A 24257-nucleotide genomic window follows, 5' to 3' on the forward strand; every position below is an offset into this window, starting at 1 on the left:
TTATTCAGATACGTCCCAAAGAATATTGCTCTTTTACTAAATTATTATGTACGAAACATCTGTATGTGGATCCTTTGAGAAAAGCCACTCATTGTTTGATTACTATGACTATCTTTATATGCCATCCTGACAAAACGTTCCTTAGCTGAGGCCTGTATTTTTGCTGGTTGTGTCACAGGGACACAGGTTTCCGTATGTAACATGAACTCCAGATGATGCCTGAGATGTGGTGCKCACACACAAGTGAACATTATCTGCACAGTCTCGGAGCAAGGGAGAAAAATACTCCCTCTGACCAAACTCACTGATGCTTTTTAGAAGTTTAGTCTGGCAAGTGGGAAAGACTGGGGACAACGCAGTAAATAACTACATCCCAGCGGAATCTCCTGACCCCATTTAGAGCGGGCAATGTCTGTATGTTTTGGCCACTCCTCATTCTAGCACTGTGACAACCTGCTACTCCAGGCAGCCTGCTTTGAAACTGGAGAAAACTACTCACAGGAGGTACCGGGGCGGCATTATCCGTCTGCACAGCTCCCAAGAATCGGGATCAAGTCATCTGGGAACTAAAGAATCCTTCCATCCCAACGCACTGGCTTGAACCAGTATCCCAGTGCTGCTTAATGATGGACACACTGCCACTGCTGTAACGAGACTGAGCTCATTTGCAGCACACAGTAGTAGCATTAGCTGAGAYTGTCCCTGAAAACTGTAACGCAGTATTTCAAATTTTAAACAAGATGTGTTTTCAAATCTATGTTGAACACAACCTTGCTAGTACAGACAGATAACTTTGGCCAAGTCCTTCAGGTTTTTCAGACAGAAAGCAGAAAGAATATGAAAAAAGACAAAGAAATTAAGCATGGATTCAAATTCCATGTGGTTTGATACAATTTCTGAGAAAACATAAAAGCCAGTTTCTTAATGTAACAATCTCAATTCCTGTGTCTGAAGCGTTACTACATTCATCTATGGATGTGTTTTTTTATGAGCGCATTTTATGAAGAAGGTGGTTCAGCTCTGCAGAGTGCAAGAGAAGAGTTTACAGATATGAATTTCTTGTTTCTGCTGTAACTGCAGAACATATGGAAACTAAAACTGTTCTCTTGCACTTACTGAACAGCTTGCTACTCACTTGCAATGGCTAAATCAGAAAAGATAACAAAAATAGCTTTGCTAAGAAATTTGCTAAGAAATAAAGTGTGCCTTGAAACTGATCATATGTAAAGGATATACTCATTAAAATAAAAATACACAATACATAGCCTGAGATTTTAATTCTAGTATTTTGTCATGAGTTGACATACACTGATGGGCTTTTCTTCTCCTTTGGTTTTTAATGTGATCCTGTTTTTTTTTTTTTTTGCTATTCAAGTAAAAGAAATGGAACTGAACACCTGAAAACAAAATAAAAAGCACATTTTGTTTCACAAAATCGAAAGTATTTTTCCCCTTTAAGAGACCATTCCTTGGTATACAAGATGTACACGTCAGAGTACTTACTATTTGAAGCTGCTTTATAGAAAGGTATTTGTTGCATATAGATGCACGCTGCATTGATGGAGATATATTGCTGCCTGCAGGACTCAAACCTGCTTCATTTACCTGAGCTTGGTGTTCTCACGTAACGGAGTGGAGCACAGCACTGAAGAGGAATTGAAACGTTGTGGTAACGTTGCATCATACTTCCATACACTCCAAGGCAAAGTCAGACGCCCTGGACAACGTCTTGGATGATGGAGAGCATTCTTTCTAAAGTGCACCAGCTGAAAGGAGACCCACCAGGCTGCTCCGACTGGCTGGTTCTCCACACCTAGTGTAAGCAACTCCCTGTCTTTGGTTGTTAGGTTTCACCAGCTGTTTCGTTCATCTTGTTAACAGCCTCAGTAGCCTGCTCTGGCAAGCGCGACGGATCCGTCAGGATTGAGGTGGTTTTATTTAGATGCCGAAGGGCGTTCAGCACCACTGGAATAAAGGGCAGAAAGGTATCAGGAAGAAGCAGTAACCTGACTGCAAACCAATCTATGCACAAGAGTGAGCAAGTACAGCAAGGGTGCTACGTACTACAGAGGTATGGGAATACTTCTGCAAAACATGCACACCTGCACACACAGCAACAGCAAGGGACAGGGAAGAGCATGAACTGAATTAAGAGAACAAGAAATGGAGATCCAGGACTTCAATGCAACACCAATGTCTTCTACTAAAAACATTAAACCTAAATACAAATACTTGCTGAATCGTAAAGGGAGAAGATGAAGCCACTGTGAGCACGCAGAGATCATCTCAAAGGTAAATACAAATCTGCAAAGCCTCTCCCTTTATAATTAGGGCAAATCGCTCCTTTATAATGAGGCAAATCACACTGACAAATATTCCTCCAAATAGAATGCAGTATTAAAAATTTAAATGCAGCTTGAGCCTGTTTGAATTCTGGAATCTGTATTCAGAAGCTTAGTAAGCTTTCTCTCCTCAGTGTTAAGTTTGCTCAGGTGCTGTCATAGTAGGAGAGCTCTTCATCTTTCCATTCAAAAAATGAAAAGGTATTAAAAGTGTATTCAGCATCATGTGCTTCTCTGTCCTACTCTGACTTTCAAGAAGTGGTTTTATACATGGTCTCATCTATTATGATCTGGAATTATTGCTAGTTAGAGCACTACTTACTTGGCCTCAGCACAGGAAGAGAACAGTGTTGATCCAGCCAGGCCATCGCAGTTTGATTCAGATCCTTAAAGCTTGTTGTGGAGACCATCCCATTGAAGGACTCAAACAACGGCTTGATAATAATGCTGAACTGCAAATCATCAAGTGTCAAGGGAGAGAACAAAGGAAGAATCCAAAGCATCCTATGGAATGGCCTAATGCAGCTTGATCCACAAACAAACAATAAAAAAGGACTTTATAATGGACTTCAACTATCAGAACAATTGTGACTTTTTTTGGTGACACTAAACAAGAGGAAAAAAATGAATGGCAGCCCCTAGCTATACTGATTATTTTTCATAAAATTTATGCATGACTCATTTAATCATCAGGCTGATCACAGGTGATTTGCTCAGAGCACTTTAAAAACTTGTATGGACATGTAATTAGTTCAACTTTAATTTTCTTTTTCAAACCAGCTCTGACCATGTAACACTGATGCTTTTAGGGAAGGATATAGAAGCCTCATGTCACTCCTAGACAGGGCGCTCTGACTGCTATCAGCAGCATGTGAGAACGTGGCTCAAACCACTCTCAGAACTGCGACACACCCTCATCTCCCTCAGAGGGCTAATGATCAAGAAAAGTCTAATCATTACCTAGAATATTAGAGAGGATTTGCATATTCTTAAAAGTCTGTGCAGAGTAACTGGAAGAACGACAAGGGTATTCTTCTATCGCTATTCTGCTATTACAGGGCATTCTATTCTTGGGTTATCTTTAATAGCCCAAGACCATATTACTCATTTCCCTTGTACATGCAGAAAGTGCAGCATTTTCAGACTTATGAAAATCCTTCCTTCTCTTTCTTACAGAGATTTCATTTCTTATTAGCACCCACTCCTGGGGGCCTTGTCAGCTTTTACTGCAAGATATCTGAAATATATGGTCATGTGCTAAGGGCCCGGGCTATTAGAACAACTGTTCCCTCGAAATGACATCCTGACCTGCAAACGGAGCCTTGGGAACACTATTTTGCCTTTGAATCTTCAAACATATCAATACCAAAATTTGATGTTCAAATTTTTATGTATTTTTATGATTAACATAAAAAGATACAATCCAAAACTTCCAGTTCTGGAGGGTCCTGTTTCTGACGTACTCATCAAACATGCTCCTCATGTGATCGAATCTTTGTCGTGTTATGGGAACTCCGGTAGCAGGGAGCTGCTGTTGGCAAGAACTGAAAAGAAGATATCCTGAGGTCAGCATCTCACCACAAAGGATGTATTCCCCTTCCAGACTATAATATAACGTGTGGAAAATGTGCATCCCTGGTTTCTCAGACCGAGGAAGCTTCCTACTTAAAGATTTCTGGAAGCTGGTAGCAGCTCTGCTCGTCTTCAATACCCATCTGTCATTTGACATGACATCTGAAGCAAACGTGCCCTACTGTTAGCCAAAGCAAAGTTCCACCTGCACACAAAACTCCCCAAACCTCACATGATGGTAGTGTTGAGCTCCTCGATTTCTTCCCGAAGGCGCCTGGTCTCCTCTTGCATCTGTGCTCTTTCCTGCTGCAGCTTAGCGATATATTCTACTGTTTTCTGCAGAGTGATTGCATGGCTGATCTAGACCAAACACAAACACAAAGCCCGCTTTCTGAGACAAAGCTGAGATGAAGAGTTTGCCCCTAACCTGCTGTAACACCCTGAAAAGCATTTCAGCAGCTTTTCTCAAGTTTCCTTCACCTTGGCAAAGCAAACAGGCAGGCAGACAGAAAGACTGTTAATGTTCTCATTTCTCTGACTCCTGTTTGCACAGCAGTGCAGCAAGAGGTGCTTCAAGTAGTTTTCTACTACCTCAAATGTTATTTTTGATACTTCTTTCTTGGAAGAAGTATTTCAGAAGTATTAAAAGGTATTTAATTATGTGTCCTCTTAAAAACACTTAAATTTCACTTGGGGTACTGAGATAGGTCTTGTACTTGCTGACACATTTGCTTGTGCTGTTAGAAGCCTCATTCCAAGTTGATGATTTAGATTACTTGGTTTGGTAGTCTGAAGTTACTAAACAGAAAGTATCATGATCTAGTTGTCATTAAAGGGAAGAGAAACAATGTAACAGATGTTTTACAAAAGACTGCTTCCAGTTTTGATGAAAGAACTAAAAAGCTGAACTTAAAATACAAAATAATCAGATCTTTTATTAAAGTCAAGTTTTTAAAACTGTCTACTTTTCAAATAGGCTACTCAAAATAAGTGAAATTCTGGTAACTCACACCAATGCTATCCACCTGGCTTCTGCCTGGCTCATGGGGCAGGCAGAGTGAGTTCACAATACCAGCTACACAAATTCCCCTTTTAAATCCAGTTATGGGGACCAGAATACCCTGAGGAAGTGTGAAACACCAGTGCGTCAGAGGAAAAGCAACAGAAGAGAAAATACAAAGCAGTCTCATGTTTCACACACGACAAAATCATCATTACTGGGCGCCCAAAAGAAAGACTGCGAGCATCAGTTTTCTTCTTCCCCTGATGGCTTTAAAGCAGCACCATCTGATTTGCTGAACGTCTGAAATGCATTGAAAGAACACTAAGAGAAAAAGATGTTCCCGCAGCCTTCTGACAGGAAGCCATGGATTTCTCCTCCTACCCTTTCCAAGCCCTCAGTTCAAGTATCTTCCCCGACTGCCTGGCATTCTCAGTCCACAGCAGAGACTTACTTTATTAATAATTCTTTTCCAAATGCATCATAGTTTCTTAAATTCTGTATTAAATTGTTAGTCGTGCCAAGTTACTTACCAACTTGGAGTTGGCTGAAACCAAGCTGTTCAAAGTACTTAGGCCAATCCTGATATTAAATCTTCGTTTTTGTTCTGCTGAACTATGCTTCATTCTTCGATTCTGCATAAATAAAACTGGTTTAGTCTATGTGGTTTTCTTCTACTGTTGTACTTCTATTTAAGCTATTGTAATTCACAGTGTGACTACTTTGAATGATGGCATTCATAATATTCCTAGTTGAAGCACTTGTAAACAATGATTTGAGAAAATAAAAAGTGTCCAGTTTATTAAATTCCAGACATTCCACGTTTTCTTTTTAAAGAATGCTCTTTTCTGAAGTGTAATTCTACATTTAGGGACATGTAATTTGTTAGAATATTCTTGTGACTAAGTTTAATAGTCTGTATCATTTATTCCTAATAGACGTGGAGTGTCTGCTGGTACATCTACAGCCCCAGCTGTGACTCACAACCTGAGGATAAAGCCTTTGTCAGGAATTAACATTTTCATTTGCAGCATTAGAAATGTAGAGGCTGTTTCTACCACAATTCTTGGAAGAAAACAAGGAGTCTGAGCTTGCAAAATGTGCTTCTTTGCAGAGCTAGGCTTCCCAAGAGTAACTCACCGTCCCCCCAATTTATAGTGAAGGAAAAGGATGCAACAAAGCAGTTAAGTGGCTACCCAAAACTAAATCAAATGCAAGTCTAAGAGCAGCACTGATTTTCAGTGTCCTCCATGCTTTGGCACATTGAAGAAACTATTTTACCCTGCAAAGATGGAGCTGCTTAGTCTAATGAATGGTGCCACCTGCAAAGGAGCAAAGAACCTACACCAGGAGTGAGGCAAACCTCATTTCCCTCCTATCTTACGAAAGAGTTTCTCACACTACATATTCGACACATTCCTGTCAACAGAGCTGAGCTGAAACAGCTTCAAAGCCAGTCTCATTGCAGGGTCCTTACTGTCAAGGACACTGCTCCATCTGGTGGCTACTTTCCCCATCAGAAGCATGCAGGGATCATGAAAGAGGATTTCTCTTTTTTTTTTTCCCAAAGGATTTTATTCCTTTGTTAACTTACTCTATAGCAGCAAGAATGGACTGCAATTACTGATTGTGAGCATTTTTGCTAAGCAAAGAACTACAAGCTACAACGGATATCTTGCTGTAAGCTCAGCAAGTGGCACTCTGATCCTGCTCTGCAGCAGAAATGCAACCGGGTGCAATCCCAGGCTGCAAATGTTGAAACTTACCTTTCAGGCCCAGCCAGAACCAAGCTGACACCAACCCACAGGGTGAAAAAAAAGCCAAGGAACCCATAAAAGGGGCTGTCACTTGCAAAATGATTAAGTAACACTCCTTTCACAGCAAAAGGGATGTGAGTGTTAGAGCTGATTTTCCTGTGTTTATTATGTTTTGTGGGGAAATTTCTCGCATCGAAGAAAATATCCTGACAAGGTCAGTTTGTACATGACATACAACCATCTGGCACCTTATCCCAGTAATTCCCAGAGTGCTTTCCAGCTGTAACCAGTAGAGCCTGTGCTTCAAACAGGATTTTCTCTGTGAGGCAGCACAACATCACTGGGGACATGCACAAACTCAGCAGGTCAGGAATTCACCCTCCAGGGACAGCCAGGGCCCTGCAGGCCTGAGAGCCAGAACAGCTCCAACAGAACAACGGGTGAAAACACGTTGAGAAAACTAAGCCTGAAACCTCCAAACGAGTAAACTGAGACCCGTCATAAGACTCCTGTGAGCTGCAGCAGGAACCGCTGTCCTGGCTATAAGGACTTGCAGAGCCCTTCTGGTTCTCCAGGAATGCAGCAGAGTTTTAAAGCCTGACATTTTACGTTGAACAGAGCAGCACGGATGCAAACTAAACCCTAGAAACAAATATTCCCCTGTTCCTAAAGCACAGGCTACAAAACACCTCCAAGGAAAGGACACGCACCTTAAATGCAGCTATCTGAGGGTCCGTGGTGGGTTTTCCTGAGCAGCTGTTCTGGGGAGATTGAGGGCTGGGGCTCTGCTCGGAAGCGCAGGGGGAGGCTTGGCCTGAATTCTGACAGTCTCGGCCTTTATAAAGGGAAAAAAGATAAGTCAAAATTAAAACAAAAAGGACCTTCTTCTGCTGAGAAATTTCTCAGCAGTTACATTTGCTATTTAGAGCACAATTAAAACACAGTCAATATTAATTGACATAGCAGCTAGATGCTATACATCAGCTACACAGGCCAACTGCTGGGAAAGCCTGGTATTTAAAGATACAAGACAAGGCTCCCTGAGAATATCAATGTATTGCACCCCCCTCATACAAATATGCATACCAGTAAAAACATCTTGAATGTGTAGGCTTTAATTTCACTGTTCTTCTAGATGATGCTCTAAAAAGGCTGGAACCTGTCAATAATACTTATAATCCATTCACTGGAAAAAATAACATGCATCTCAAACTCCTCTACCAACACATATTATCACCAAGGGAGCCTTTGTGCCTACTATAATGTGCCTACTATAATGTGCCTACTATAATGTGCCTACTATAATGTGCCTACTATAATGTGGATTGTATCTACTATAATGTGGATTGTATTGAGCCTCTGATCAAAAATTCATAGTTACGACACTGAACAGGAAAATTATTCAGCACTTTCCACACAGATTCCACTCAGTTTGATTAATTCCTTAGGAAAATTACGGTGTTTCCTTTTAGAAAGCACAAAAATCACAGCAACTGTAAAACAACAGCTTAAATATTGGAAACAACTGGATACAAACAAAGCTGCAGGGCAAAAGGGGCTACAAAGCTTTTCCTTCAAAAACAATCCTGAGATCTTTGTTTGGCTGAACTTGTGTAGGCCCAATTACATTTTACCTGAGCAATGCAAATGCTCTTGTATGCGTGGGGGAGACGGCGCTCAGAGCTTTCCAACTTACTCGGTGTAGGCGAGGGAACCTGCGAGCTGCTACTGTGGGCTAGGATTTGCTCTCCTTTCACCAACACATCCTGGACTACGCCTGGAGAGAAGAGGTGCGACACTGTGGACTGGCCTTGTTGGCTACTCGGCGCCTGCTGCGCTGGACCGACCAGGATGTTACTGCGGAACTCCGTCACCCCCGGAGTCTGGGAATAGCACAGGGAAAAACAGGCAGAGAAAGCGATTTGCCACATTGCTTTTCAGTACAAGTAGCAAATTAATACATGATTAACAACCCGATGACACAAACCAGGGGCTAACGTGAGAAGCTGGCAGGCACTGAAGTCAGGCTTCTGGCAGGAGACCAGTGTCTCTTTATAATTTAATGCAGCATTACAACATGTCAACAGCACAATATACTAAAATTGATTTCCATCTTTGTCTACATAACATATTGGAAAAATATATTGGTTCATACACCACCGGCAYACTTTCCAGCTTGTAGCTGGGTTGCTGAGCATGCTAGGTGCCTTCAAGCTTTACACCTGCCTCTTTATAATCATGTAGCTGTACGAGAGAGAGGCTATAAGGACGAGATTGTGCTTCCAGGCACACAAAGTAGCAAAAATAAAAATAAGCAAATCATAACACTGAATGCACAAACACATATGCTGGGTAACTAGTGAGATTTAGGAGACTAGTTACCCTCCTGAGCGCATTACAGCTCTAGCTACTTGCAAGCAATACACCGAAAACAGACATATTTTTTCTTCTCCTTACTCTGGCAATTCCAGTTGGTGCAATTGCAACGTTAGACTGAGAAATGGCTGGAGTCAAAATCCCCTCTCTTTTTAAAGGTGCTGGAGTTACAATCACAGCTCTGGACTGTCCTGGAAAGGCAGCTGAAGAACACAATTAAATCAGAATAGTTAAAGAGACAGGAGGGAGGAAAAAAAAAAAAAAAAAAAAAAAAAAAAGCAGCTGGAGATGATTTTGTATGAAACAACTTGGCATGCATCAAGGCAATAGTTTAATGAAAACCTATTTGGTACTATTTCACTACAACATAGAATGCTACTAATACGTTGATAATCTCAGTCCCATAAATCGAGTAGACAGAACTGTGCCTAGCAAACCAGGGAGGTGCAACCTGTCCTCACTGTATCACAGCTCGGTTTCACAGGAGCAGAAGCCTCTTCATCACCTCTCCTCTCACATCCATGCTGCTTGGATCTCAGTCTTGCTCTGCTGACCCCAGACAGAAACCATCTCATGGATGCATATTCATACTTTGCGCTTCCTTACCCACATATTAAAGTTTCACTCCCTTACTACCTTCCTCTATTAGCTCCTCTCACCATCTGGATTTGCAGATGCTGCTTAACACGACACACAGCATGGCCTTCGCTCTCYTTTGTACTGGTAAAGTCAAGGAAAAAGTAATGTATGAAAAGAGTCAAGACAGCTCAATCCCCACCAACTTGCACCTTGGCAGCTTTGCATGATGATACTAAACACAATATACAGCAAAACCCAACATCCTCTCCTTGCCCTGTGTCATCTGCTGCTAATAATAACAACTGTGTTTTGAGTCGGCTAAAGTCTTTGTACTGCCTTTACTGGAAGGTCCCGTGGACTGCACAACTCCTGCAGGCTCTGTTGTAGGTTTATCTGGCAGAGCGCAGTCACCCTCACCGATACAACAGCTCGTTCTTGGGCTGAGCACCCCTACCCGCAGGGCTGAAATCGCTCCCTTTCCACTGTTCCCTTCTGTACTGTCCAGCTGTACACACAGCATCTCTAATGAGCRGAAGAATCTACTCTTATCAGCGGACTAACTGTACTACATTAATCTGGTATTTATGACTTCCATATTTGGGTAACTGCAACGATCAGCACATGTTCAGATGTCCCTTTAGGGGCCTCGGGTCTCCATCCTACATACACTTCTTCTGTAGACTTTCCTCTCCCAGTGGCAGCACAGTTCTTTCCATGAGAGCCTGAGCCTGATGAGACAACTTGCATGGACTTCCAAGTTCTTATTTCACACAATAAACATAATATATCCCTTTCCAAGAGGTTAGGATGCGACTCACTTGTTGCACTGGAACACAAGTTCCAGTCTTGAGACAAATGAAGTACCTTGAAAGGTTATAAGAACACAAAGCTCAACCTCAGAATATATCTGAAACAGGTAAATATGACCCGTGGTGCTGGAGAGGGCCATGATGCACAGATATGCAAAGTGACTTGTCCAGGGCAACAAGGCAAGTCAGCGACAGTGACAAATTTGCCACTCTCCAACCCACACTTGTCTCCCTGCCATCTCCTACTCTGCTGTGYAGCTAAGTGGAGCGGAGCTAATCAGAACAGCATTAATATCAAAAACAAGGTTTTCATGGGGCACGAGTGCAGAGCTCTAGCCAGTCCATAAACTGATGCACTGATAGAGCTCAGCACAAAGTTTACAAGGAGATAAAATCTTGGGGCTGAAAACCACACAGTGAATCACCCCTTTGGCAGGTCTCTTTGCACACTCTCCCAGTAGCAGCCCAGGGCACCCCATCGTGCAGTGTAACCACAACCTACCAGATTCGCAGGTCCCTGGGACACCCTTCGCAAGCTGCAATTTTACTTATTATTTAAAAAAAATGAAAAGCAAGATGGCTCTCTCCTTGCAGACCCATTCAGGAAAGAGAAACACCACCGCAACGCCTCTCACCTGGGGTGACGAAGGCATTCTTTAATACTAAGGACACTGTTTCAGGCTTCGGAGCAGGCACTATATTTTGTGACTGTTTGGGTCTTGTCGCAGCACTGGCCAGGGGAACAGCTTTAGGGAGTGCAAAAGTCAGCTGGGACTGAAGCTGGGCCCGGGGCTGCCCCTGCAGGACAGCAGTCTGGAAAGCCAGGTTACAAGGCACTCCGGCACCCGGCTGCTGCGTGGCCAGGATCAGGTTCTGGCTCTGGCTGAAGGTGGTGGCGGGGGCGTTGTGGGTCAGCGTCGCGGATGCTGTATGTGTAATAACTGTAGATTCACAGAGGCCAAACTTCTGCGTTTCTGGGGCAGCAAAAGCAGATGGTGGGGAGCTCAAACCAGTATTGAGAGGCACTGCAGGCAACGGGGACTGGTGCTGTGGGGTCACAGGTTGAAGCAGTGGCAGGGGAGTTTGAAATACTGAGACAAAAGGTTGTGGCCCGCTGAGAGACGAGTCTGGAGTGAAGTCCGCTGGCTGGATGAAGGATCCCCCACTTCTAATGCTGGAGCACTGGTCAGTGCCAACATCAGGAATGACCGGAGCAGGTACTGAGGAAGCAATCAGTCCATCACTGAGGTTCCCTGCTGGAAGTGTGCTGGGTAATGAACCCGACGGCAGGACAGGAGACTGACAGGAAAGAAAAATATTTCTGTTTAGAGGTGCTCCCYGAAACTCTTCCTTTGAGCCTCTTCTCATCTCTTCTGAAGTAGAGAACACGGCTCATGTCTGAAGGTCTAAATGACACACACGTGTTTGAGCTGAGCCTGCTGTAAGCAGTGAGAAGCAACCTTACCTGAGAAGAATGGCTGCTGCTGTCTGTTGTAGCAGCACTGACAGCAGACACAGAAGGGAAATAATTACTGGAACGACTGGATGCGAACAAATCTGAAATATTAAGAGTTGCTTATTATTCTTCTATTTTCCACATTGGCAAGACAGCATTGCTAAATAACACAAGTTCACAGGAGTCTCAATATTACTTAGGAAATAATGAACCCACAAGATTTTTGCTTCATACAACTGCTAAGAAATTAAATGTCTTCCAAATATTGTTCTCCTTTCGGTCAAATTTTGTAACTTCTAAAGAGAGTAGATATCCATACAGTTTAGTTTTCTGTTATACACTAATTCATAAATCACTGCAATTTTAAAGAAATTAATTGATAATATTTCTGATTCTTACCCTGAAAAGGCTCAAAGGTATCCATGAAATCAAGATTAGGCTGGAGAGGAATAAGCCCTGGTTGAATCATGTCAGCATTTCCTAAGTGTGCTGGAAAATTCAAGAGAGATTAGCTTTGCATCATCTGCAGAGTAACATCAATAGCAGCTTGGCACTTGGCTAGAACTAACACACCACAGCCTGGCTTGGCCAGGCCATTTGCATAAAAACTGTTGCTGAAACAGTTTGGGCATCTGCCCTCCTTCAGGACTACWGTTCTAAGACCAGATTGTTGGGGAATTAAGCTTTAAAACCCTGAAAAGGAAGAGGTTCAGGAAACCCTGAAGGCTCTGGCAAATGACAAGGGTACTCTAGCCTGGACACCTCACAAGTTTATTGCTCCCAAACCTCCTGCCTGGCCCCTGCTGCGCTGGGCACGATCTGGCTGTGAATCAGACCCTGAACCACACAGTTAATAAACTTTTTAAAAACAAACCACCTTCCATCTCATTTTGCTTAAAGTATACTTCATGTAAACTACACTGGCTCTGGAGTTGCTCACACAGGTCAGATTATCCACGCAGCAGGGACAGGTCAGATATCCATGCAGCAAGGACAGTGCATGGTGGCCATGTGCCATCTCACTAGTCAGAGACTTCAGTCAGAGACAGGCTGACAGAACTGCATAGCTCTTGGGATTGTTTGTATAGATGTGACCTTCTCTCTTCTAAGAGACATACCCAAAGATTTTGAGGCTACATAAATGAATACCTATTCAGGCACTCCTTAAAAATAGATGCATATTTAATATTTATACACACGCGATTTGATATAAATAGCAATCCCTTCACTGGTGATAAAGGTAAATAGGGTTTCCTACAGACAGATTTATTCAGAGTCATATTAGAGGCTATATCAGGAACTCTGAGTAAGAAGCTAAGACAAGAATGGAGACAAGAATGGTATTTGGATGAGTAGCTGAGGTTCTATAAGCTAAACAGCTGTATTCCCTGGCTATTTTTATCTCTATAGGAAAGTAAGATAAGCTTTCTTAAGCACAAAATGAAACAAGAGTGGAAGAGAAGCAAAGCAATAAACCAGGTATCATCTACAGATTTCTCACTGCAGAATCAACATAGCCAGTGGCCAGCAAATACCTATCTCTCTGGGATTGGGCCAGGAAACGAGCTGATGCGACGACAGTGTGGAGAASAGCGTGTCAGTGAACTCGGACATAAGCATATCTGCATCCAAGAGGGAACCCTCCTCCATGGGGACTGGAGTCTCTCGGCCATACCTTCTTTTTTGCCACAGAACCACATCATCATCCTGACAAAGGAAAGGAAGAAAAGGCAGACTCAGTCAACAACACGGTCTGTCTCAACACAGGCAGGGTAAAGCAGATACCATTTCCATTTTTTGAGACTTTTTTTTTTTTTTTGAGAAGCATTCAATTGGATAGAGATCACAACCAAGATCAGTGGTACTCCTAATAAAATAACTTAGGCTCACTGATTTGATCAGCAGAAAATTTCAGTACAACATCACCACACTCTGGGGAAAGTTGGTACACAAACCCTAAAATAACTTTTAGGAACACCTCCTAGTTTCATTGGTTATATGCATATTTTTGCATCTATAGTTTAATGACCTTTTAGGTTGAATAACCTAATAACATGGACAGCAAAAACTCAAATAACACCTCCCATTTGAAGTGTTTCTTTCTGACTCTCTGAAATGCAATTAGGTGTAATTAATCTGAGTTTCTACAAAGCATGTTTATGTTCTTGTGGGCACTTTTAGCACATCAAAATTAGAACATACTGTGACTTGGCTTACCCCTTCACTGCAGGCTAAGCTAAACTGCACTGCCTTACAATGCTGCAGACTAGAGACAGACACAGCCAGGTTCTTGTGGCCGAGCCAGCCTGCAGCACTAGCCACAGCTGTGTGCCATGATGCTGCACCACAGTTCAGGAGCAAAACAGTTGATTTTGTGAACTTGGGACAGATCCAAACTCCTGCTCAGCCTCAAAAAGAAAAAAAAATCAARAATTGAACAATGTTTCTGATCATCAGTTTATGCCCAAAGCAGGTTTGACAGCTTTAGGGGGTATGCTAAACGAAGATATTGTTGTTTCTCTAAACATCTTGCCTGCCTTGGATCCTGGCAGACTATTTGCCCGTGTTGTGGCAGCAGGATGCTCTGTAACAGGTAGTACACACATGCCATATATCCAGTTACACAAGCAAGCTGGTGGTGCCAATTACGACTCAGCAACAAGATGAAATAAYGTACCAGCCCTCTAGGAGACCGATCTCTCTGGGCACCCAACACTGGTTCTCTTTTCTTTTGTCACAGCACTTTATGTTCAGCCTTTCTTCCACCCAGTTTAAATTGGAAAATGTATACTGCTCTCCACGGCACAGAAACATTAAGCTGTTTGACCTTAATTAAGACTAAAGCAAGATGCTTGTCTTTAGATTCTAATCACTGCAAGCTACTGCATGTTACAGCTTTGTTATTTATTGCAGGTTCTACAGACAGAAATGCTGCCACTTATCAGAGATATTACCTACCCTGACCAAACTTGAAAGATCTTCATCTTTGTGTTTCTGTAACTGCAAAAGAACAAAACAGACTTACAACAAAGTTAAAACAGAACCTGTATGTACAAGTAGAATATCTGATTTTGCAAAAATTGGGCCACGTACAATTGGTCCCTGCACAATCATTTCCAGGCTAGTGAGACTAATTTGATGAGTATGCCTGCATTAGCTTATTATCAGCTTGAAGGATTTTTGCCTGATAGCAAAAGTGGCACTGCAAAAAGCCACAATATGTTGCTGACAGTTCAAGTAGGTTACTTCCACTATGCAAATCAACAGACCCTTTTTTTGAAGTAGGTCCTCCACTTGTGGTATTCCCTGATGACAATTTCAATTCTTCGTTTCCAATATTTCCCTTCCGTTGCAATGGCCTGAGAACACAACATATACCAGGAATTATGCAGAATCACAGAATAGTCGATCATTCAATAGATTTTTAAGCAAATTTTCAGGCAGAAAAAAAAAGACAAAAAGGCAAGCATGCTATTTCTATCTAAGTTCATGTATTAGCAGATCAGTGTTCTAGAATTCAGATATCACAGAGGAAATCTGACATAGTACCAGCTTCATCTTTCCCACAACAAACAAACAAGAGATGACTTCTGACTGCAGTGTCAGCATCTCCCATATTGGATCAAACATAACCAATATTTAAGACATGGCCAAAAAAAAAAAAAATAAATAAAACCAACTAAAACCAAACTTACTATACACTAAAACATAATGTATAAAGCTTACAACACCCTGCCCTGCAGCAAACAGGCAGAGAGAATTTCACAAGGGTGCATGAACATGCATGTGCATACACACGAGCTGCTAAGAATGGCACAAAGCAAGAGAAGCCTGATGTCCAGCTCGGGAGAAGCGTCACCTTGCAGGCCACAGAGTGGACACCACTGCCCTAACTACAACAAAAGGACCAGAACAGTGTGGGTCTCTAATGTATCACAGATACCAGTGTGTGATAAACTGGGACAGCAGACTAATGAGAGCCTTAACACAACTTTCTTGGGTTCGCGGATCATCTTTCAACAAAAACATTAACATTGTTCTTTTCTGGGACAGTTCCACAAACTCTTCTGGAACTTCTTTCAGCAGCAGTTGCTACCTTGTTGTTTCCTAGAAGGGCACAGCATTTAAAAATTATTCTGGAATTATGCAGTACAGAGACAGCCAAATATGGTCACATCAAGGGCCTCACTGGTTTTCTGCAAGGAGCCAGAGGGCACCTATTAGTCTGCATGTATATTTACAGGAGCACAAAATGAAAGTACACAAACCCATAGTCACTCTTATTGTGAAGTAACCTTGACAAAGAAAAAAAAAAATTGCTCGTTGTCTTGAAATCACACTTCAGCAACTGAATAAAGACGCAGAAAACTTTCACAGGGCCTCTTAGATTCAATCCTGAAAACAGTCACACTCTGATTCCTACTGACTTCAGCAAACTCCAGCTAGAAGAGAGCTGTAGCTGTCAAAAGCTTTTAACTATTCAAATTCCACTTCTAGGACTTATATTTCACCAGACTAGAACACAGACAGAGGTTATATAGATAACAATTTGTCTTTGAGTAGCATCTTGATTATCTTAATATGATAAAATGACAAGCACTGTCTGTATAGCACATATTTGTTATATTGACAGTTCCTATAYAGACAGATGCACCAGAGCATACACTTGCTATGCTGCTTTATAGCTAGTGGACTAGAAATCTAGTTACAATTTCTAGACCTCATTAGTTCAGACATTGCTCGGGTTGTACGTACTTCTGGCCGACGATGTTCATCTACATCCACAGAGCCATCCAGAGGAGTCACAAAGTGGCACACTGGGTTCTTGCGCTTCTCCAGATCTGAAACAAAAATGACAACCTGAGCACTCAGCGAGGGCAGGCCCTGCAGAGCCCTGGCACCTGAGCAGCAAGAGGTGTGAAAATCTGGCCAGGGATCCTTCYGGGTCACCACAAGGAAACGAGGAAATTCCCAACTGCACGAGGATCATACAGCAGAGCAGCAGTGCAGAGACCTCTGGAGAAGACTGATCCAAAGACACTGTCAGGACATCTTTCTAGACATCCAGGCCACTAACAACGTTTGAACTTTCCATTAGACATAACTTCAGTTCTCCTGTCTCGACACTTACATGTAGAAAAARCAATTTCTAGTGAGAGGCAACCAAGTTTGATACCTACACTGCATGTACCAGGCCCTCCAGATGGCGTTATTGAGACGGATTTTATCTCTCCACTGCAGTTTCAAGCCTTTAAAATTTTTCCATTTTGGTGAAACCAGCTTCCCACTGAAACAAAACAGACAGAAAAAACATTCTAATTTCAGTTTTCTCTTGCTCCTCTCTTGAGGATATGTAGCTTCCTCCTAAAATTGTTAAATGGCCAACACAACAGAAAGTACAAGCCATGCTGGTTGTGACACAGAGGTTCTGCTCTACGCTGTCTACACAGATGCTTTGGCCAAGGTTTAAGGACGCAGGTGCTGGAGAGGGGATCCACCTTTCAGGCTTCCTTCGGCTTCTGCTGGCAACTGTGACCGTGGGTCTTGACTACACGGCGGTCACCTGCACCTCAAGCAGGACTGCAACTCATTCTGCCTCTGCCTTTTCCCTGACGGGGTTCAGCCTTCTTGAACGCCAGTTTCCCTTAGCTGACAATAGGATTGCTCAAAACTGAGCTCAAACCCTGTCCTCCAGCTCTGTGCAGGTCTGCCAGCTTTGAGTTTCGCCTGGCTTGGATCTTGGCAAGGCGCTGGATGAAGTCAACACAAACTCAACTCTGCAGTTCCTTTTGATTCTGCTGGCTGCTAACGTTGGAAAGGAGGCACAGGACACTGTAAGAACAACCGCCACCCAGCAGCTGTGCGAGGGAGCAGGGGACGGGAGGAGGCACCGCRTGTGGGCGAACAGCCTTCCGGGGCGGCAAGGAAAGAGAGGAACCCCAGCACACACCGTATACACACCAACCACCCAACCCTTAAAACACACCTTTATGAATCATTAATCTTAGCTTACTGACAGCGCAGAGGAAGTAGGAAATATCGGTAATCTAGTAAATCTCACGTCATGGGCTAAAATATAGGTATTGCACCTGTCCCAGGGCCTTCCTTCATTTTTACAGTCTCACAGTCATACATCTTCCTGCTTTATGGTGTTACGGCGTGGAAAGACTTGGGTTTTTTTGACTTTTTAAGCATAAATTGTTCTGCTTTTGCATGCACATGGAGGCAGGCACTGGGGCCAGATAAAGTACTAAAAGGATTAGGGCAATTCCTCAGCAAGGGAGCAGACAAGCGACCAGTGGGACAGTCTGAGCCCTCTAGGGTTTTCCTGTCCCCTCCTTACGCCAAAAGGGTCGATGCAATCCTTGGGACTGTGGTGCTACAGAAGCAGGAAAGCACAAACAGGACTGGGCACATCAAACAGCCAACGCTGCTTCCTCATGGCGGGAAAGGCCGCAAAAAGTACAAGTAATGGAAAGCAATGTGATCCGTCAGCAAGGAGCAGCAAGGATCATTATCAGCCTGTTCACTCTATTCTCTCTAACTGGGCGCTAAGACCCTCTGTACTACACATGCTCACCAAAGTCTTTAGGAAAGTCCTTGTTACCTCTTTTTTGGTTTTTTTTTTCCTTTTCTTGCTGGAACACCCACCTGTATCTCCGTCCCCTTCACGCTCCAGGCTAGATTATCCCATTTAGCTTTCAAAACTTCCCGCAGTTTTTGGCAGCTCCTTTTGCTTAACAGTCTCCCCATCTCTGCTGGCGCATCTGACCACCTCCACCGCTGTCGCCGTGCAGCTAATTCATAACACCACCGTATACCCCAGCTTACCAGGATCTCCAAACCATTAGCCCACCTTTTTCTGCCTCTTACATGTACATTAACAGTCCAGAGAAAGAGAGGGGATCACCAGGCCAATGCATTACACTGACATCGCTACAGTGTCCACATGCCTTCGACTAAGAAATCTGTCACCTCCACGTTCATCCCTTGATCGCCCTGTGTGACTGCAGACCCACAGAGCAGCAGTGCTGCTGCTTAGTCAACCTACRTTCAGAGCAGCACGAACAGTTGGTTTTTTTTCCTCTACAGTAAACCTGAAAGGAACTCTAATTATTTCTTGTACGCTCCCAGTAGCCAATTAAAACTGGAATTAAAATACAAATAGTTTAAAACATTTTCTATTACATTCTTACAAAATACTAAACAAAAAATGGTGCATCAAAAGAAGGAAGTGATTAAGAACCTATTCTCAAAATAATTATTATTTTTAGTTCCCATGGGAGCCGAGCRGGAGTCCAAGTTGAGGCTGCAAGTGAAACCGCTTTCTGCTCAGTGCGGACAAACCAGCACGAGGCCGAGAACAATATTTAGATCCCACTCCACATTCCACCAAAGTCAACAGCCTGTGGCTTCGAGCCAYGCTGCAACCGAGCGGCCGCCTGACTCGAACCCGTCCGCAGGCTTTAAAACAGCGAAACAAGAAAAGTCCCAAACTTAYTGATATTCCTTCCCAGCCTAGGAAACGCCACAGGCAACTAGGATCCAAGCAGGCGGATATGTAGCATGGGCTTCAGAGTAACGGAGCTGTCTTTATTTTTAAAATTCCACTAGAAGTAGCAATTAAAAACCCTCAAACACTACAGGGTTTGTAGCAAAGTGTAAGAAATATACAGCCACTGTGAGGACGCAACCTGTTTCCCTTAAACACAAATTAATAGTCTGCAATGTAATTAGAAACTGTGTGTAAATCTATTATGTAGTAAAACAGATTTTTTTCCCTATCATTTTTCATTTTAATCAAAATTCTGCATCTATGRTAATAAAACAAAATGCTGCAATTCTCTAAAACCCCAAATAAAGCATTTCTGGGAAAAGACTTTATTTGCATGGCTTTAAACATTTTGGAGTGTGCACAGAACCGCAGTAGAGGTGGGGCTGGAAAGCRCTGCTGGACATCACTGGGTCCAATCCCGCTCCAGCCACCACAGCTGCAGTTTTTATCGCAGTAGAAACATTTTTCTCATGTTCAGAGGGAATTTCCTGCATCTCAGTTTGTGGTTTGCACCCGCTGCTTCCCGTCACCGAGCACCCTAAGAGCCTGGTCCCGTCTTCCTGGCGCCTTCTTGTTCTCGGGCTGAACGGTCCCGGCGCTCTCGGCCTCTGCTTGCCCAGGAGATGCTCCCGTCTCCCAATCACCCATTTCCGTCTGCTCTAAGAGCCAGTAAAGGGCAGGCAGCCGGGACTGAATTCCCTTCCTTTCAACTAATATATTCCGAGAATTGTAATTTGCCAGCCTACAAGCTAGCTAATACTTTAACTGCCCCTACACAGGTATTCCTAAACACTGTCAGCTCCAACCACACCGCAAGACCTTCCAGCTTCCCACTTTTGGGAACACAACCTGTGGAAGGCTACTCTTATCCACAGACTTTCAAAAACATATGTTAGAGATGCCTTTCACTAACGATTCACAACAAACACAACTTAAAGGCTATGGCAAACAGATGCTACCTGCAAGGGCGGTTACTGAACGATCTTGCAGGATATTTTAGGGACGGTGCAAAGGGTTGCCCTGCTTCCCTAACAGGTACAGGGCACGTGGAGCAGCCACCACCCCTGCCGCGATGCGGCRGCTCCCTGTAATCAGAGCCCCGAAACAATCCCATCCAACTGCACTGAATCAGTGGAAAAACTCCCGGCATCAGTGGAAGCAGCATCCAGCTCTGACATGAGATGACTCACAGCAGAAGAATCCCCCATTCTCCTCCCTTAGATTACAGAATTTTAAAATGGACTTTGGACAACACAACCCCCTGGGACACCTCCTCTCTCTGGATTAGGGGAGAAAAGGACATTTATCGCATGCAGGCCCAGGACAGGTTTTGTTCTTATGCTTCCTTTTTGTATTACTAAAAAACATTATTTTAAGAAACACTGGGTTCCGAAGAGAATATTGAAAGCACAGAGGGGAAGGGCTTTTTTTTTTTTTTTTTTTTTTAAATACTACTATAAGTACTTCCTAAATAGAACTAATTTTCAGGAGGCAAGTCTGGACAGGTTATACAAGCTCTATTAAATCTGAATTAGTGTTGATTAAATAAAAACTATGTAGGACAGGAGAATATATATATTATACATCTATCTATCAAATGCTTTATTAAGTTGTTTCTGTTTCAACTTGCAGTACTCCAGCCTTAATCAGCATCAGAAATGGTCAAAACAGCAGCACACCCAATTTTCCTGACATTCTTCTATGCTCTGCATTGAAAAGCCTCATTTCCACCCTCTTGTTTTGGRGTGCAGGGGGGCTGCGGTGACGGCTGGCTTCCTGGTTTGTGCAATAGTATTTTCTTCTTTCGTGCTCTCACAGCAGCTGCCCCAGATCTATCGTAAGTGGAATTTAAAGACAAACCTCTGAGCTCTGGGGCTCAGATCACACGGACCTGGCCCTGCTGCCCAAACACGTATTCCCAGCACATGCAGCAAAGACATCCTGAAAAGCAGCATCTACAGACTTGCAGGGGACACTTCTCATACAGGTCATGGGTGTCTCATGTACTGGAGTTCTGAGTGAACCAATTGTGTTGTTTTCAGACCTAAACTTCGTAAATTTTTTTACAGGAACCATCTACAGAACCGCTTTGTGGTTTTTGCATGTGTGTGTGTGTGATCATCCTATGCCATTTAGGAGACAGACTGCAGGGACTCCACGATTTTTTGCAGGTGTTGGCAATAATGGTCTTTTAATTTAAGCAATAGGAAAAAAAACCTAATTGGATTTTGAAGCAACTAACCTTATTAGCCTTTTCAGTAACAAAGAAAATGTGCTTTTTGGCTTCTCCCCAGCATTTTTTTTTAAAGGAGTGGTTTTAGTTTGTTTTTTAATCTCCAATCTGTTTTGCTGGGGAGCTGGGCCTGTCAGCTCAGCTCTTCAAGAGCCAAAACTAACAATATTTCCCCAAACAAAGGTTCATTCAGAGAAATCRGATTCTACGCATTGTGTAGGGAGCAGAGAGGCAGGCAAGTGAAACAAAAACATTCCTCTGCTGAGTGACTGCGTGTAGGGCTCGCGAGGAGGCCACGCTTTCACACCCCTGCTTGTTACTACTCCTAATTACCAAGTCAAGCCCGGCCCGAGCTTTGGCAGGCCAAGCCCAGACAGGGCTTGTTYAAAAGCAAGCATCAAGGCAACTTGTTTTCTCCAGGACACTCCTACCTGCAATCCTCCCGTGGCAGCTGGTTTGGGATGAGGATGATGCTATGGTGCCCATGCTCCACAAATGATGGCAGGGAGCTCTGTGCTGAGGTTACATTGAACATGCTGTGAAATAACCCAACTGCCCCACGGTTTAATTCCTCTCTTTTTACAATAATGCTTCACTCTTGAAGACAGAGACACTGGAATGGTCAACTTTTTTTTTTACCCCGCCATTGTATGTAACTTCTTAAAAAATATTTAAAGAAAAACAAATCAAAGCCAAGCTATCCTTTGGAAACCTGAATTTCTAGCACCTGCCAAGAACATGCTATCCAARCTAGTCTTCGTCTGGAAAGGCTGCGGCATGCACTTCCTAAAAAGAAGCAGGAATATAAAAAATATTGGTTATATTACAAAACCAAACATTCCTGCCCCAATGAATGCACTGCAAACCTTCCTGCTGAGCGGGCAGGATGGCTTTGCTGGAAGAAGTTTTGCACTGTCGGTTTAGCCAAGCATAACACGGCCAATGGCCGGGAGGCGACTGGGAAGGACCATGGAGAAAAACTCCGGAGAGAAGCAGGTTTCACATGAGTTGTGAAAGGCTGAAAAGAGCACTGAAACAGTGCGGGGTGAAGGGGAAAAGAACGGGCTGTATAAGTATCAAGGAGACTCAAAGGTTACAGCATCTTTCAATCAGGGCCTTTTTAAAGGCTCGGATTATTTAAGTTTCTCTTTTCCAGTCTCAAATCCTGGGATTTCTCAAAACATTCCTGKTTTTCAGATATTTGACCAATGTTGACTCACTTCACCACAAAACCAAAGCATCAAGGAAGCAGAAGAGGCTTCTGTTTCACAACTATTGTCAGTTCCAGTATTTCCAAGAGAAGGACGAGAAATGGGCTGTCACCACCCTTGCTGCAGGACCTCTCCTCTCCTTGCTGTGCACATATTTTTTCCCCATCTCTCCCTGACTTTCCAGCGAAGAAGAATTTATGAARTATCTCAGCACGCTTGGTAAGTAAACACTGCAAGGTAAAGCTGCAAGGACGAAGCTAATCTACACCTGAGCTATATTTACTCAACGCTGACATTTCCCTACTTACGTTTGGCCAACAAGAAAGGCTGAAGAAAGCAGCTCTAGTTTTCCTTCTGCGGAGTTTCAGCTTTTGGTATAAGATCTGTCCCTGCAAATATACAGGCAAATATCCAGTTTTTCTAAACAAGTTATGGGGTTTGCTAGGAACTCATCTGCTCTCAGCTACCATACACCTACATGGGGCAGAATATTAGACCTCCTCAGACCTTCCCTTAGACGAAAGTATGGCTGTAAATACAGCCAATAATTAAAGATCTTATATTAAGAMAGTCATTCAAAAATGCAGTAAAATGTGCCTATTAACTRAAACAAAACAAACAAAAACCAAAACAAATAAACAAAAACCAAATAATATCATACAGGAAATTGTTCTGACCTTTCAAAATAATCATTTAAATAAACCCAAACAGTATATTCTGGTATGAAACATACGATGAAACAATCTATTATCTGTTTTCATGGCAAGCCACATGTAGAAGGAGAGCACCTGCAGTAGCAAGCACGAAGTTTTCCTGGAATTCAGCTTTAAAGGGCTCCCTGGGGGAAGGAGTAGGCGCCTACACATCTTTGGGGACCGGGGCCTACACTAAATATATTTAACGCCTACTTTATACAGTGGAATCCGAATGCCAACTGAAACTGAACTCTAATGCATATTTAATACTGAACTGGCATTACATCCTGCATAAAAGGAATGTTACAGTAGCACATGCAACCACTAAAAAAGGCAGGAAGCATCTGATTTCACGCTGCAGGTTTCTCTGCACRTTCTTACGGGAAAAGCTTGACAACAGGATCACGTACAAGCTCTGCCACAATCCTAAGCCTCAGTGCACAGGGAGATGGCACCCAGCACACCTCAAAACACATTATTTGGGATTAAGAAATTGCTCACAGGGTTTTCGATAGCCACAACTTGCAGCTTCTTGGGAAATCATAACCTGATCGAGCTCAAAAACAGCTTCATAGGACAGGGTACCCCATGAGCACAAGGGCCACTGCTCATCAAATATCCAGGCCCTGTTCCAAACCTCAGGGTAATGTAACTTCTGAAAAATCACTGCAA

General features: G+C 43.1%; 1 protein-coding gene across 1 annotated transcript; it reads right to left on the reverse strand.

The window, feature by feature from the left end:
* Positions 1–1422: 1422 nt before the first annotated feature.
* Positions 1423–17177, reverse strand: MLXIP (MLX interacting protein). The gene is made up of 16 exons (XM_026041786.1): positions 17072–17177; positions 16647–16732; positions 15161–15250; positions 14850–14891; positions 13427–13598; positions 12291–12380; positions 11901–11992; positions 11071–11734; positions 9129–9250; positions 8368–8554; positions 7382–7506; positions 5448–5549; positions 4147–4274; positions 3763–3886; positions 2665–2794; positions 1423–1965 (listed from the first exon to the last, which is right to left on the reverse strand). Exons 1-16 carry the CDS (start codon positions 17076–17078, stop codon positions 1844–1846), a joined length of 2283 nt encoding a protein of 760 aa, XP_025897571.1. The 5' UTR covers positions 17079–17177; the 3' UTR covers positions 1423–1843.
* Positions 17178–24257: the final 7080 nt, after the last annotated feature.

This window comes from Nothoprocta perdicaria, unplaced genomic scaffold (assembly GCF_003342845.1).
Source record: "Nothoprocta perdicaria isolate Ctin4 unplaced genomic scaffold, notPer1 scaffold_294, whole genome shotgun sequence".
NCBI classification, from domain to species: Eukaryota; Metazoa; Chordata; class Aves; order Tinamiformes; family Tinamidae; genus Nothoprocta; species Nothoprocta perdicaria.